Source organism: Scyliorhinus torazame, chromosome 21 (genome assembly GCF_047496885.1).
Source record: "Scyliorhinus torazame isolate Kashiwa2021f chromosome 21, sScyTor2.1, whole genome shotgun sequence".
Classification (NCBI taxonomy): domain Eukaryota; kingdom Metazoa; phylum Chordata; class Chondrichthyes; order Carcharhiniformes; family Scyliorhinidae; genus Scyliorhinus; species Scyliorhinus torazame.
The window spans coordinates 123907033-123923934 of record NC_092727.1 but is presented as its reverse complement, the minus strand read 5'-3'; the positions used below and the strand labels follow the sequence as shown (position 1 = coordinate 123923934).

General features: G+C 45.1%; 1 protein-coding gene across 4 annotated transcripts in view; it reads right to left on the bottom strand.

Moving 5' to 3' along the window:
- The window catches only part of LOC140398609 (phosphatidylinositol 5-phosphate 4-kinase type-2 beta), a 119434-nt gene extending 103821 nt beyond the window's left edge, over positions 1 to 15613 (bottom strand). For 2 of the 4 annotated variants that reach the window (XM_072487448.1, XM_072487451.1), the window contains exon 1: positions 15215 to 15611. In XM_072487448.1, coding sequence (XP_072343549.1) covers positions 15215 to 15346 — 132 coding nt within the window. In that variant the 5' untranslated portion in view covers positions 15347 to 15611. Of the gene's footprint in view, positions 1 to 15214 lie in introns of all 4 variants that reach the window. The other 2 variants (XM_072487449.1, XM_072487450.1) reach the window with 2 other exon arrangements.
- Positions 15614 to 16902: the final 1289 nt, after the last annotated feature.

Genomic DNA, 16902 nt, shown 5'->3' with positions numbered 1-16902 from the left:
CGGGCCGTTGGAGCTGTGAAGCAACTGTGCTAACCATTGTGCTGCAGTGCCGCCCCTATGCCCTTGTGTCTATAAGCCCTGGTGATTGTGCGCTGTACCCTCTCCAATCTGACACCCAAAACTGAACATAGTATTCCAGAGTGGGCCTAGCCAAGGCTGTGTACAGCTGAAACATCACCTTCTTCTCTTTTAAATTCAAACCCCTTTGAGATAAATGCCAACATTCCATTAACCTCTGCGATACTTCTTGCAGCTGCACTTGCATTTAGCGATCTATGCACACAGACCCCTAAATCTCTCTGCTACTTCACAGCTCCCAGTCTCGCACCATGAAGAAAATATTTCAGCTATGTTTTTTCAGATCCCAAGTGGATGATCTCACACTTCCCCACATTGAGTTCCAGCTGCCAGAGTTTTGCTCGCTCCCTGAGTCAGCCTACAGCTCTTTGTAACTTCCTCCTTCCACCCACACAACTTACTGTTCCTGTTAACTTAGTTTCATCTAGCAACTTGGAAATACATTCCATCATCCAACCCATTAATATATTTGGTGAAAAGTTAAAGCTCACAGTATAAGTTCAGGGCAACATTACTTGTCACATACCACCAACCAGAGAACTAAGCCTTTTGGTCCTTACACTGACAGCAACCTCCCTACCAATTATTATTCCACGTCATAAGAATACCTTAAATTCCATGGTCTCATTTTCTGCTAATAATCCCTTGGAACTTTATCAAGTGCCTTCTGGAAGTCTATGTAGACAACATCCATCGGCATTCCCCAATCCAAAATGCTGGTGATCTCCTCAAAATGCGCAACTAGATTAACCAGTCACGGCCGGCATCACGGCGGCACAGTGGTTAGCACTGCTGCCTCCTGGCGCCAAGAACCCGGGTTCAATCCCAGCCCCGGGTCACTGAGTTTGCACATTCTCCCTGTCTGCGTGGGTCTCTCCCCCACAACCCAAAGAGGCGGCACGCTGGCGCAATGGTTAGCACTGTTGCCTCACGGCGCCGAGGACCCAGGTTCGATCCCGGCCCCGGGTCACTGTCCGTGTGGAGTTTGCACATTCTTCCAGTGTCTGCCTGGGTCCCACCCACCCAACCCAAAGATGTGTAGGATAGATGGATTGGCCACGTTAAATCGTCCCTGAATTGGAAAAAAAAATGTTAACCAGTCACGGCCTTACCTACACAAATCCATGCTGGTGCTATTTTTTTTAAAATTCAGAGTACCCAAGTCATTTTTTCCAATTAAGGGGCAATTTAGCATGGCCAATGCACCCACCCTGCACATCTTTGGGTTGTAGGGGCGAAACCCACGCAAACACGTGGCGAATGTGCAAACTCCACACGGACAGTGACCCAGAGCTGGGATCGAACCTGGGACCTTGGCGTCGTGAGGCAGCAGTGCTAACCACTGCACCACCGTGCTGCCTCCCTTTACTATTTTTATAAAACTTTATATTAAGTCTACTAATTTTGTTCCTGTAACTTATTTTTAGGTGGTACGACTGGTACTTTGTCCTCTTCCTCAACTTCACTTTGAACTTGTGCAATCCCGTTAGATTTAGAGTTCTGGACTTAATTTTTACTGTAACGTATACTAATTCATGTACTCTGAGATTCTCTCTCAATTCAAAACTGTAAAGCTCTAGTCCCCCCTCACCACTCTGTCCTCTGATGCTGGGATGCTGGGAGTGTCAACCTCCTCACTGCAACGCCTCCAAGGCTTAAATGTCTCCTTTGTGTATTGGTGACCAAACTGAACACAGCATTGACAAAGTGTGGTCCACGTTAATATCTTTTCCCTTGTACTCCACTGATTTGGTTCCATAGTTCAGGATTCTATCTGCTTGATTTGCCTGCTGGGTACTCTGCGCACACAGTGAGTAATATTACATTAAAACAAAATACAACACTAGTAATTCTCAATCAATGAAATAAGAATTAATTAAAATGAAATCTCCACTTAACATATACACATAAACTGGTACATAGAATATGTATTTTGTTTCAGCGGATTTGACAAGTAAGCATAATTCTGGCTGTAACTACAAATATCTATAACAAAGAATATACTTTTGCAAAACCATTATCAGTTATTTTTAAGAAAGGAAAATTCTTTGCATCTTTGAGTAAAATACAGAAGTTGAAGGGATTGATGAATCTACTTTTTCTGTACTGACAATTACAAAATGTCTAGCAGAGGAGGTGACAGTCAACACGACAGTGCCGGAAGGATGCAGGAGCCCACCAGCAACAGGCACTGGCTTCAATAAAATGGTGATGGAAAAAGTATAGAAATTTAGGGTGGAAAAAAATCCATTTGTGGAATTGTCAGTGTATTTGGAAATCAGCGGGAGAAAATAGGAATGGAATATATGAAGCAGTATTAAGGAAGTGAAAGGGAAAACTTCATAAGGAGCTACCAAAGTCCCTCATCGTTTAGCTCATATTGTTGACTTATGGCTTGACTGCAGTTTGTGTCGATAATGCTAAATGACTCCAATCTTGTGTGAAGTTTAGAAATGTCACAATCAGCCTTGTTCCAAAGTTCTAATCTTCTTAACACAAACCTAAGCACTAACTGTCGTGCCCGTTATTTGTTGCTGGTAACATTTAACCAGTGCTTTATTCGGTGTGATCCAGGTTGGTCAGAAGGCTGCACAAAAATTAGCAGTGCATCTGGGGTCTGGGTGACGCATGTCACCCTGCACAGATGGTTGTCCCACATTGGTGTAGTAGTAGGATGGCACCTCTACAGAATTGACAAATGGTAATCTCCACACTGAGTACTTAATCATGATGAATATTTTTTAAAACCCAGATGTTTGCATTAATCAAAGTTAGTTCAGTAGATGGGTGTAAATTCTAACTCAGAGCAAGGTATTTTTTTTATACTCCAGATGTAAAGTTTGCCTCTTGGAGATCGGACGCAGCTGAGTATCTTCCCCACAGAAGGAATCTCAAATCTGTCCAACTGCCTTAGACTTAGGTTAACAGTATGCGTATTCCCAGGTGCCGATCAAGTTTAAAGAAGTTCAGAATCTATAAACGGATCTGCCCAGGGGCAATTTTAGATTACGCATATATAATAGCAGTCCCGTTTGAAACGGATTTGACTGACACCAGAAGTCATTGTGTAAATTCAGAGTCAGACCTGATTCTGAAGTGAGGCAGAATGGGACTCCCTCATCTCATTGTGCCATAAATGAAGCCTTATAAAAAAACTCAACTTCTCAGTTTTGTAGGACATGGTAAATCTAACAGGCAGAGTGCCTTTTATGTCATTCCCATTCATCATCACCCATGTGTTCACCGGCCTTCATTGCAAAATGCCTCAATGTTAAAATTCTAATTATTGTATTCAGATCTTCCCAAGTCCTCGCCCCCTTCTTACCTCTGTAATCTTCTCCAGTCCCCTAACCCTCCAAGATATCTGTAGTGCTCCAATTCTGGCCTCTTAAGGAACCATCGCTGCTGGCCCTTCCTTCAGCTGCCTGTGCCTCTAGAATTCCCTTCCTAAACTTGCTCTCCTTTTTAAAAATACACTCCTTAAAATCACCTTTCATTCCCCAAGCTTTTGCTCTGCCCTAATTCTCCTTATGTGGGCAGCACAGTAGCACAGTGGTTAGCACGGTTGTGTCACAGCGCCAGGGTCCCAGGTTCGATTCCCGGCTTGGGTCACTGTCTGTGCGGAGTCTGCAAGTTCTTCCCGTGTGTGCGTGGGTTTCCTCCGGGTGCTCCGGTTTCCTCCCACAGTCCAAAGATGTGCGGGTTAGGTGGATTGGCCATGCTAAATTGCCCTTAGTGTCCAAAAAGGTTAGGTGGGGTTACTGGGTTACAGGGAGAGGGTGGAGATGTGGGGCTTAAGTGGGGCACTCTTTACAAGGGCTGGTGCAGATTCGATGGGCCGAATGGCCTCCTTCTGTATTGTAAATTCTATGTTCGATGTGGCTCAATATATACAAGGTGCTATCTGAATACAATTGATGTATTCATTCACTGTAAATGGTTCAACAATCAAATCAGTTGGGATGGGCACTGCACAACAGTACTTACATTGCTTCTTTGAAGTTACATGTGGAGACAGGAACTTATCCTGGCAGAATATTTTTAAAATTATACACATTTATCAACAGCATTGAGGTTGAGTGCGTGCAACAGAGGAAGCAGACACTTGGACAAAGATGACAACAAGCGGTATTTTGGAGACGAGGGAAATAGATTAAAGAGCGGAACGTTAGGTCAAGTCAATTGCCATCTTATACTGGTAACAAAATTAACATTTGTCCTTGAGGCAATTCTAATTGACATCAGTTCTGGCTTGAATCATCCTGTTCATATAGGCGAAGAACAGCACACGTTTTGTCACTTGCAAAGGCAAGTTCTCATCTCCATCAGTCAAGCAAATTTCTCCCAAGCTAAAAACAGCTTGTCACAGTTAAAATACTGTTTTCCAGTTTTAGAAAGTAAGAAATGCCCATTCAGAACTGCATGACATGGCTGAAATAGAATTTACAGCACACTACAGAATTCAGCTCCATGCCGGTGTTAATGCTCCACTTGAACCTCTGCCCACTCGATTTCATCTAACTCTACCAACATATCCTGCTATTCTTTTCTCCTTCACCCTTTTGAAATGAAATGAAATGAAGATCGCTTATTGTCACGAGTAGGCTTCAATGAAGTTACTGTGAAAAGCCCCTCGTCGCCACATTCCGGCGCCTGTTCGGGGAGGCTGGTACGGGAATTGAACCCACACTGCTGGCCTGCCTTGGTCTGCTTTACAAGCCAGTGATTAGCCCACTGTGCTAAACCAGCCCAGTTGGCAACACGGTGGTTAGCAATGCCGCCTCACAGCGCCAGTGACCCGGGTTCAGTTCTGGCCTTGGGTCACTGTCTGTGTGGAGTTTGCACGTTTCCCCGTGTCTGCGTGGATTTCCTCCCACAGTCCAAAGAGGTACAGGTTGGGTGGATTGGCCGTACTAAATTGTCCCTTAGTGTCCAATAAAGATGTGTAGGTTAGGTTAAGGGGTTATTGGGATAGGGTGGGGAATTGAGGTTGAGTGGAGTCCTTTTTCAGAGGTTCAACGCAGACTCGATGGACCGAATGGCCTCCTTCTGTATTGTAGGGATGCCACGATTCTATGATTCAGTGGGTGGTGTAACCGCTGGGGCCGGTATTGCGGAGCAGGCTCGAAGGGCCAGGTGGCCTACTCCTGCTCCTAGTTCTTATGAAGTGTCTGATAAACTGGAGCTGCTTAGAAGTGCTCCACTCACCACACATTCATTGTAGCCACGAAGATGGCTCAGAGAAGACCTCGACTTCGGGAGCCTGAAGTGGACCCAGTGCTCGATGCTAATGAGGAGGGGAGGGACACCCTCTTCCTCAGGGTGGGCCACAGACTCAAGGCCGCCCTCCTGAACAGTGCCTGGGAGGAGGTGACAGAGACAGTCAGTGCTGCCAGCCTCACCAGGAGGAGACAGGGTGGCCAAGGCAGCCACCCCCCCCCCCCCCCCCCAGCAAGCCCGAGAATTTCTGAGAGTTTACTTACCCTCTCACTCCCCCTCAGCAGCCATGGCACCCACCTGTAAATACTTGCACCAAGTATGTTAGGTCTCAGCCTTGGCTCAGTGGTACTTTTTGCCAGAGAGCCAGAAGGTCATAGGTTCAAAGTCCACTGCAGGACTTGAGCACATAATTCCAATGGACACTTCAACATGTGACTGATGGAAGGACGTTGGTGCTGTCTTTAATATGGGATATTAAATCTGAAAATTGCTGAACAGAGAAAGGTGTTGCCGAAGCTTTTCATCTTGCTCTCATCAGGACAAATGCAAGAATGCCAAATTTCTAGCAATCTCAACAATTTATACTACAGGAGAAAAGGGTGTTGATTGATTGGCAAGAGAACTTTGATTGGCTGAGATGTTGCCATGGAGAAAGAAACAGGAAACTATAGGTTTTGTTGAAAATAGGTACAAGGCTTGAACATATTCCTTTCATTTGCAGAGAATAGGTCCCTACCTACAAACCTATGTAATTTCTAGCAAGCGTAAATGAGCCAGGTTACAATATTAAACCATTCAGTCCTCTCAGGCATAAGTTGAAATCCAACAGCATTACATGAAGAACCCCAGGAAAGCCAACCAGCATGACTAAAATAGGTGATCTGATCAGTTATATCGTTGTTGTTTGTGAAACCTTGTCATATGCAAATGAGCAGCCGCATTTGTATGCATTACAACAGTGATTCCATTTGAAAAGTTGTCGGAGTGCTTTGATTGGTCGTAAGAGGTGCTATATAAATGCAAGTTCCTTCTCCCTCTTTTCTGGAGCCAGGAGGATGACGCATCTGAAGCACTGTTCCAACTGCACATCTCTTCTGTTCTCCATGCTATCAGTTTTTTGCCCAATTACCATCGATTCTCGTCCTCCTCAGCCATAGTATGATGGCCACTGACTTGCCCAAATGCCCCACTCATTGTTCACTGACCCTTAGGAGCCCTGATAACCATGCACAGACCTTTCATGTGCCTAATCTTACAAAATCGGGCGATTGCTACAAGTCTGTGTTTAAGCGCGCTGCCTATTGTATAGAATTTGATCTTGAGTTCCTCTTGCTACCTTATTTTTTATTTATTTTTATTTTTGCTGTCCCTTCAACATTGTAGCCAATAAGGCAGCACGGTGGCGCAGTGGGTTAGCCCTGCAGCCTCACAGCGCCGAGGACACGGGTCCGATCCCGGCTCCGTGTCACTGTCCGTGTGGAGTTTGCACATTCTCCCCGTTTTTGCTTGGGTTCCGCCCCCACAACCCAAAAGATGTGCAGGGTAGGTGGACTGGCCACGCTAAATTGCCCCTTAATTGGAAAAAATGAATTGGGTACTCTAAACTTATATTTAAAAAAAAAAAGAAAAAAGACCATTGCAAACAATCAGTGGTTAGCACTGCTGCCTCATGGTGCCAAGGACCCGAGTCAAACCCAGACCCGGGTCAATCCCGGCCCCGAATCACTGTCCGTGTGGAGTTTGCATATTCTTCCCGTGTCTCAACCCCACAACCCAAAGATGTTTAACATGAAAACATGTTCAATTCCTTTCATTACAATTCAATAAACTGGTCATAGTAGCTTATGCCATAATCAATAACCCTCATGTCCAGGTGACATAATGCTGATCCACCAAATTATCAAAAATGGATCGTGCCAGGTTACTGGGCTCACATAGGAAGCAACTAGATACTGTAATGGGAAGGTAATTTATTGCAGTGTGATTATAGGGCTTAAGTGTCTTCTCCACCTAAACAGACTTGTTTGCGATCTTGCAATCTGCCTCCAAATGCATGGAGCTGTGCTGCCTCACCAGTTACAAAAAGGGGAACATAATACAACTTCCCCATTTTTTGTAATATATGCTTCATAAAAATGCAATAATAGCCACAAAAGACCAATTCCAAGGTAGTAATCCCAAGATCAGTTAGGTTATGACTTACTCTTGGAGTTTATGACAAAGGTGTCGAAGGATTTTTGTCTTCGAGCGCCCCTTTGGTACATGCCAGAGGGCCTCTCTGACCACGTGGAGTTTGAATCAATATTCTCATTAATTACCTTATTCCTCAAGTTGCAAACCTGTGTTTTAATCCTCTGTCAAAGCAAAAGTAGAATCATAGAATTCACAGTGCAGAAGGAGGCCATTCGGCCCATTGAGTCTGCACCTGCCCTTACAAAGAGCCCTACTGAAGCCCATGTATTTACCCTATCCCCGTAACACAGTAACCCCCACTTGAGATGTTTTGGACACTAAGGGCGGTTTAGCATGGCCAATCCACCTAACCCGCACATCTTTGGACTGTGGGAGGAAACTGGAGCACCCGGAGGAAACCCACGCAGACACGGGGAGAACGTACAGACTCCGCACAGACAGTGACCCAGCCGGGAATCGAACCTGGAGCTGTGAAGCAACTGTGCTAACCACTATGCTACCGTGCTGCCCCTAACAGCCTTTGCCAAATTTTAAGACCAATGGATCTCAACACAAGGGAAAATAACAGCAGCAACTCACCAAGGGCAGCAGACGCCTGGGATCAAGTCATCTGGAGTCTACAGACATTTTTACACTTTTCAAAATCGTAGGTCTTCACCCGGAACAACACTGTGGATTCACCTATACCACATAGGCTGAAGTAGTTCAAGAAGTCAGCTCAGCAACTCCTTCTCAAGGGCAATTAGCGATGGGCAATAAATGGTGGATTTGCCAGTGAACTCCACATAAACAATGTAGTGTTTTTTTAGGTGTGGCAGCACAGTAGCACAACTGGACAGCACTGTGGCTTCACTGCGCCAGGGTCCCAGGTTCAATTCCAGCTTGGGTCACTGTCTGTGCGGAGTCTGCACGTTCTCCCCGTGTCTGCCCGGGTTTCCTCAGGACTACCCTAGCCAGAAAGCATTCCTAGTCCCGCTAAGTTGACCGCTCTAGGCATTACGTGCAGGTTAGGTGGATTGGCCTTGCTAAATTGCCCCTTAGTGACCAAAAGAAAGGTTAGATTGGGTTATTGGGTTACGGGGATAGGGTGGAAGTGAGGGCTTAAGTGGGTCGGTGCAGACTTGATGGGCCAAATGGCCTCCTTCTGCACTGTATGTTCTATGTTCAATGTACAAAAGTGGTAAATGTGCAAATTGTACTGGATATTCTGAGCATTGGAAGGCAAACATGTAGGGTTGAAAGTTTGTAGTTTGGATTGAATTGGATTTGTTTATTATCACGTGTACCGAGGTACAGTGAAAAGTATTGTTCTGCGTACAGTCCAGTCAGATCATTCGGTACGTGAAAAAAAAACATAGGGGAGAACATAATTGCAAATTTAAATACAGGCTTCAGGTGAATCATACAGGAGTGTAATACTACTCAGTAGTGAAGATGTGTGAAGAGATCAGCTCAGTCCATTTGAGAGTCTGGTAACAGCGGGGAAGAAGCTGTATTTGAATCTGTTAGTGCGTGATCTCAGACTTTTGTATCCCGGTGGAAGAAGTTGGAAGAGTGAATAAGCCGGGTGGGAGGGGTCATGGATTATGCTGCCCGTTTTCCCCAGACAGCGGGGGGGGTGTAGACAATGGATGGGAGGTGGATTCGCGTGATGGACTGGGCTGTGTTCACGACTCTCTGTAGTTTCTTACGGTCCTGGGCCGAGCAGTGGCCATACCAGGCTCTGATGCAGCCAGATAGGATGCTTTCTATGGTGTACCCGTAAAAGTTGGTAAGAGTCAATGTGGACATGCTGAATTTCCTTAGTTTCCAGAGAAAGTATAGGCGCTGTTGTGCTTTCTTGGCCGTTGCGTCGCCGTGGTGGACCACGACAGATTGTTGGTGGTGTGCACATCTAGGAATTTGAAGCTGTTAACTATCTCCACCTCGGCACCACTGATGCAGACAGGGGTGTGTACGATACTTTGCTTCCTGAAGTCAATGACCAGCTCTTTAGTTTTGCTGACATTGAGGGAGAGATTGTTGTCGTTACACCATTCCACTAGGTTCTCTATTTCCCTCCTGTACTCTAACTCATCGTTGTTCGAGATCCGACCCACTACGGTCGTGTCATCAGCAAACTTGTAGATGAAGTTGGATCCAAATTTTGCCACACAGTTGTGTGTATAGGAAGTATTGTAGGATGTAAGCCTTATCCAAATCCATCAAGGTTTCTGCATTGAGACTTTGAAGACGGACCTACCATTCTCCAGAGTAATCTACCTACATTTTGGCACTTGACTTTCACGATTCTTAAATTATTCCAGAAAGAAAAAGTGCAAAATCGAACTATTCTTCCCAGAATGTTTAATTTTAATTTTTTTTAAATTTAGATTACTCAATTATTTTTTTCCAATTAAGGGGCAATTTAGCGTGGCCAATCCACCTAGCCTGCACATCTTTGGGTTGTGGGGGTGAAACCCACGCAGACACGGGGAGACTGTGAACACGGGGCGTGACCCGGGCCGGGATCGAACCCGGGTCCTCAGCGCCATGACTTCCTCGAATCTTTTAACTGATGAAATGCAACAAGGACAAATAACTCCGCGGCTTCTTTTGTTTTGTTCAACACAGGAATGGAAGATCCCAGATAAACTTCGAAGCTCTTAAACAATTTTCTGATTACCAAGCGAAAAGAGTCCAGTTCAAGCTGCAATCTGCTCATCCTAATGGTTCAATTGGCAACAGAACAATTTGGTGTTTGAGCCATTCGTACCAGGGCAGGTTTATGTTCTGTTTGCAGTATGTGGGAAGTTCTTCAATCTGTGCAAAAGGAAGGTACAGTGCTGTAACTGACCTCAGCATCGGCTGGCTAGCATTCCCATCCCTAATCATGCTGCTGGAAGTGTGCACAGTGCCAAGGTCAGCTGTGATGGCTCCCACAGTCAAAACATGCTTGGCTAGGGTACCAGAAACCAACAGCCATCTATGGAACCATAACTCAGGGTGATGGAGGAAAGCTGAAGTGGGGATTTTTAAACAAAATACCTTTAAATGAGTGATGAGTGCCCAATATTCTCCAGGTAAGCTGGCTATATGTTTTCTTCTTGTGTTGAAATATTTCTCAAAAGGGACAAGCTACAGGAATGGACCAAACTCAATTTTCTGGAAAAGCTCTGGTGGGGAGGTGGCGGGCCTTTTCCCCCACATAGAAGGGGGCTTAGTAACGTTTTCATCGTAGCACCTCCCTAAATGTCGGCAAAGTTATAAGAAAAAAAAAGGAATGGACCAAACTCTACAAGGACTACCCTAGCCAGAAAGCATTCCCAGTCCCGCTAAGTTGACCGCCCTAGGCATTACTTTAGCTGTGTAAAAGGCTACTTTTTAAAAATTCATTCATGGGAATGTAAGTGTCACTCCCAAGGCCAGCATTCATTCCCATCCCCATTTGCCCTTGAACATAGATTATCATAGAATTTACAGTGCAGGAGGCCATTCGGCCCATCGAGTCTGCACCGGCTCTTGGAAAGAGCACCCTACCCAAGGTCCACACCTCCACCCTTTCCCCATAACCCAGCAACCCCACCCAACACTAAGGGCAATTTTGGACACGAAGGGCAATTTATCATGGCCAATCCACCTAACCTGCACATCTTTGGACTGTGGGAGGAAACCGGAGCACCCGGAGGAAACCCACGCACACACGGGGAGGATGTGCAGACTCCACACAGACAGTGACCCAAGCCCGAATCGAACCTGGGACCCTGGAGCTGTGAAGCAATTGTGCTAACCACTATGCTACCGTGCTGCCCCCAAACAGATGGTGGTGAGCCGGTTTCTTGAACCGCTGCAGTCCATGTGGTGTAGGTTTACCCCTAGCACTGTTAGGGAGGGGCTTCCAGCGTTTTGACCCAGCCACAAAAAGAACTACATCAACTCACAATACAATGAAGTCTCCTGCACCCACAATCAGAATATTATTAAAAGGTGGTCATTGCCTTATGAGGAAAGTGAAATTCTACACTCCGACATAACTGGCAGTGTCCATTCTCTACCGCGTCCTGCTCTAAATTCCCGAGCGACACATAACTATTTGCTGAAGATATTTCTCGCTGAAGGTGATCTCTCACCTCCCCCATCCTGATTACAATGGATTACGCCACACCCACCCCAGCAAACCCAGCAAAGAAGCAGACTTTGTGATACAACATTAATTTACAAAAGCAACAGACAGGCCACTTGGTCAACTGGGGTTAATCCACTATATCTACATCATCCAACACTAAACCTTCTATTCCTCTTCCTGTCACATATTTATCTAGATTCCCCGTAAATGCAATTTACCTCAACTTCTCCGCTGTTACCAGACTCCTGAATGACCCTTGTGTGGACTGATCTGATCTCTTCAAATATGTTCTCTACTGAGTAATGCTACACTCCTGTATGTTTCACTCGATGCCTGTGTCTATGTATTTACATTGTGTATTTATATTTGTCCTAAGTTTTTTCATGTATGGAACGATCTGTCTGGACTGTATGCAGAACAATACTTTTCACTGTACCTCGGTACACGTGACAATAAAACAAAGCCAAATCTTCTCCAGGCGGTAGCGAGATATGCATTCTAACTACTTTCTGTGTAAAAGGTTTCTCCTAAATCCCTTATTGGATTATCTTTTAATTTGTCCAGTTAAGGGGCAATTTCGCGTGGGTACTTTACCTACCCTGCACATCTTTGGGTTGTGGGGGTGAGACACACGTAGACACGGGGAGAATGTGCAAACTCCGCACGGGCAGCCGTACTGGATTTATTAATAACAATCCAAAGATGTGCAGGTTCGGTGGATTGGCCGTGCCAAGTTGCCCATTGGTGTCCAAAGGTGCAGGTGAGGTGGGGTGATTGGATTGGATTGGATTTGTTTATTGTCACGTGTACCGAGGTACAGTGAAAAGTATTTTTCTGCGAGCAGCTCAACAGATCATTAAGTACATGAGAAGAAAAGGGAATAAAAGAAAATACATAATAGGGCAACACAATGTATACAATGTAACTACATAAGCACTGGCATCGGATGAAGCATACAGGGTGTAGTGTTAATGAAATCAGTCCATAAGAAGGTCGTTTAGGAGTCTGGTGACAATGGGGAAGAAGCAGTTTTTGAGTCTGTTCGTGCGTGTTCTCGGACTTCTGGATCTCCTGCCCGATGGAAGAAGTTGGAAGAGTGAGTAAGCCGGGTGGGAGGAATCTTCGATTATGCTGCCCGCATTCCCCAGGCAGCGGGAGGTGTAAATGGAGTCAATGGATGGGAGGCAGGTTCGTGTGATAGACTGGGCGGTGTTCACGACTCTCTGAAGTTTCTTGCGGTCCTGGGCCGAGCAGTTGCCATACCAGGCTGTGATGCAGCCCGATAGGATGCTTTCTATGGTGCATCTGTAAACGTTGGTAAGGGTCAATGTGGACATGTCGAATTTCCTTAGTTTCCTGATGTGGTTCTTGGGATAGTTAGGGGGAGTGGGCATAGGTAGGATCAGAGCAGACTCGATGGGCCAAATGGCCTCCTTCTGCACAGTAGTGATTCTATGGATTCTATGAATCTTATATTTATGACCCCTAGTTTTGGATTCTCTCAGAAGTGGAAACCATCTTTACAATTACCTAATCAAATTGTATTTGGCTGGGTAGAAAAATGAAATAGTAGACAGACAAGTTAAAATAAAGTCACAAAAGAGGTTCTAGCAGTGGCCAATGTGAAACAGGTCAAGAAGATCCCAGGTTAATTCCCAGTCTGTACTGAGTTGGTTGGTTTCTGCCTCAGTAGCAGTGGGTCACTGCAATTGACACCAGTACATCTTGGATAAGGACGAGGAAGACAACATCAGCCATTGCACTCCTGATTATTATCCCTTGATCCTTACTGAAGTGTTTGCCTGTGTTTCCTAACCAACATGGGGAATAGCAGAATTGAGAACTTCATGAAGGAATGGTTAGACTGGGAAATCAATATCCCATAAATTGCAGCTCACTCAGAGATTTTGGAATATCAATTCTTCAAATCTAAAGCAGCCTCCTCATATCACTGGGATGAATCCAGTTAACTGAGGGTCGGCATTTATAATACACCCCTTGATCCACCCAAAAGGACACCAGCAGTTCTACGTCCAAACCCCGAATGTTGCAGACAATCCTCCAACTGCAATGCTTCCTTGCACGGTGATGATGGATCCTGGGATAGATCTGCAGTAGGAACTGGAAGAAGCCATTCAGCCCCTCAAACCTGTTCTGTCATTCATTGAGACGCCATCTGCCCACATTGGCTCCACGTCCTCCAATACCCTTGCCTCGCGAAAAAACCATCAACACATTAAATAAAGGAGGGGAGTCACCACATTGGCATCAAGATGTAATCATCCCGCGAGGAACTTTTATTGCCCCTAAACCAGTTGCTTGACAGCAGGATGCTGAAAATGAACTGTGCTGCACGCAGTCAGTCACAAATGTGTTTGCAAATGTGAAATTACTCCAAATGCTGCAATTCCCGACTGAAATCATCAAATTACAGGAATTACTGGACCCAAAACACAAGATAAATTATAAACCATAACCCACAATTGTGCAAAGATGACATACACTCAACCCCCCCCCCCCAAAAAAAAAAAATACTCACTCAAATAATACCCCCCCTCCCTAATCACCTGGGATTATTTGGAAGAGGGATTTTGATGTATTTGAGAGGGCTTAAACAGTTTTTTTTAATTTGAAGGATAAAATCCTCAGCCTGGGCAGAGCTAGGCCGCAGAAGCCTCGGGCTTGCCTGAGCAGGGAGGCCGACCCGAGAGGCGCGGCAGCTGGAGGGCGAAAATCAGATCAAAGGAGGAGAAATTGGGGTTTGTTTGTTTGTTTGTTTTAAAAAAAGGCACCCGGCCCGAATCAGGTCGATTTTATTCTGAACAATAATAGATCTACGTTCTCCTCATAAAACGTGAATAGAGGTATTAAAAACTTGGTGAGCCACGGTAGCCGCCGGGGGAAGGGGGGGGGGGGACAATAAAAGGCCGAAAGATCCAGAGGGAAAGCAATGAAAATGTGAGGGAATTTAAATAACAACGCGAATAAAACATTACCCCCCCCCCTTTTTTTGGGCCTGAGAGAAAATTCCTCACACGAAATTTCAGGTCAAAAATCGCGCTAAACATCCCAATAAATGACCTTATCAAAATAAAATATTAATTGTCCTTTTCACTCCTTTTAATTCAAACCATACACCTTCCCTCCGGCCTGAGCTGGGTGTGTAAAAAAAAAAAAGACTAAACATTAACACCCCCCTGCTTTCCATTCTCACAAATAAAACCATTCACTTCATTCGAATGTTGTTCAGCCACAAATATATTTTACTTCTTGTTCATTATTGAGTGTGGTTCCCTCCTAAAAGATCCTTGTGAAACCCCAGCAGGCCTTTAGCTCCAAATCCTCCTTCCAAAAAAAGGTGAGATCCATCCCCCCCCCCCCCCCAAATTTAAACTTTAAAAAAAACATAAAGTAACCCAGCCTCCCTTTTCTTGCAAAATGCACATTCTTAGACCAAGGTCCGAAAGAAACATGCTAAGATTATCTGAGCATCTTAAGCCATCTCACTCCCTCCCTCTTCTCCAGCTCCTCACAGGAGAGTGCGGTGTCCTTTTTAAGATGTATTAATGAATAAATCATAATAATTCTAAATATTAAGATAGATCTGATCTTACTCACGGTGTGGTTGACTCCCCACATCAAGACACTAAGTAGGGGCTCACTGGCCCTGAAGAGCTTCACTTTCTGAGCCACAAAATGTTTCTTCTTGGTTTTTGTCTTGCTGGCACTGGTAGTACAGTTGGCTGCCATTTTTGTAAAACAAAAATCCCCCCCCCCCCCTCAAAAATAAAAGAAATCAAATGCAAGAATAAAAATTTCTTGAGATTTTCCTTTTGCCGTATTCCCTTGCACCTAGTATTTGTTCATTCTGAGCCTTTAAATGTCTGGGCTTGACGGCACATTGCAAGGGTGAGACCAAAATGTCATGGTAGCTCCTTGTGAGTGGACGAGTGAGAACCAAAAAGCCCTATGAATGTCTCTGGTTTGTCTGTCTGTCTCGGTCTGCCTCTCTCTCTCTCTCTCTCTCAGCTTCTTTCTCCAATCTCTAAGGCTGCTCCCCCTGCTGCTGTAAGATGCTTTTACAACACAAATAACAATCACACTCCTTCCACACAGCAGAAAACACTGCCACCTATCAGTATCAACAATTGTTCTACTGCTAACATCACTCGAGGTACCTTTCACAGGAAAGCTGCACTAATCCTCTCAACATTTCTAAACAGATTTGTAAACGTAAACCTTTTGAACAATTCAGAAAGTTGTCTGTTCAAGACCCCCCACCCAACCCCTCCGCCCCTTCCTCCAGCTCCACAGACTTGGGCACATAGTCAGCGCAGTACTGAGAGGGTGCTGGACTGCTGAAAATGCTATCTCATTCGCCTTCTCAGATGGCACTGTTCAAAGAAGAGCAGAGAAGTTCAGGTGTTTTGGTCAATATTTACCTCTCAAAGAGGGCAGCAAGGTGGCACAGTGGTTAGCACTGCTGCCTCACGGGGCCGAGGTCCCAAGTTCGATCCCGGCTCTGCGTCACTGTCCATGTGGAATTTCCACATTCTCCCCATGTTAGCGCGGGTTTCGTCCCCACAACCCAAAGATTTGCAGGTTAGGTGGATTGGCCATGCTAAATTGCCCCTTAATTGGAAAAGAATTAATTGAGTACTCTAAACTTTTTTTTTTAAGTATTTACCCCTCAATCAACATCAGTAAAACAGATTATCTGGTCATTATCATATTTGTGGGAGCTTGCTGTGCACAAATCGGCTGCTCCAGTTCCGGCATTCCCTACAGTACAACAGTGACTACACTTTGAAAGTACTTCATTGGCTGTATAATAATAATAATAATAATCTTTATTATTGTCACAAGCAGGCTTACATTAACGCTGCAATGAAGTTACTGTGAAAAGTCCCTAGTCGCCACACTCCGGCGCCGGTTCGGGTACACGGTGGGAGAATTCGAAATGTCCAATTCACCTAGCAAGCACGTCATTCGGGACTTGTGGGAGGAAACCAGAGAACCCGGAGGAAACCCACGCAGACACGGGGAGAATGTGCAGACTCTGCACAGACTGTAACCCAAGTCAGGAATCAAACCCGGGTCACTATGAAGCAACAGTGCTAACCACTGTGCTTTGCTTTGGGATTTCCTGAAGTTGCGCAAGGGACCAAAAAAATTGCAAGTCATTCTTTCTTTCTTATCATGTCCTCTAGCATGAGGAATCACCCTCTCCCGTCTTATCTCCATGACTTAAATGTCTTGCCTGTGCCTCAGTGCTTGACACAGTACTCAAAATGCATTCTGACCAC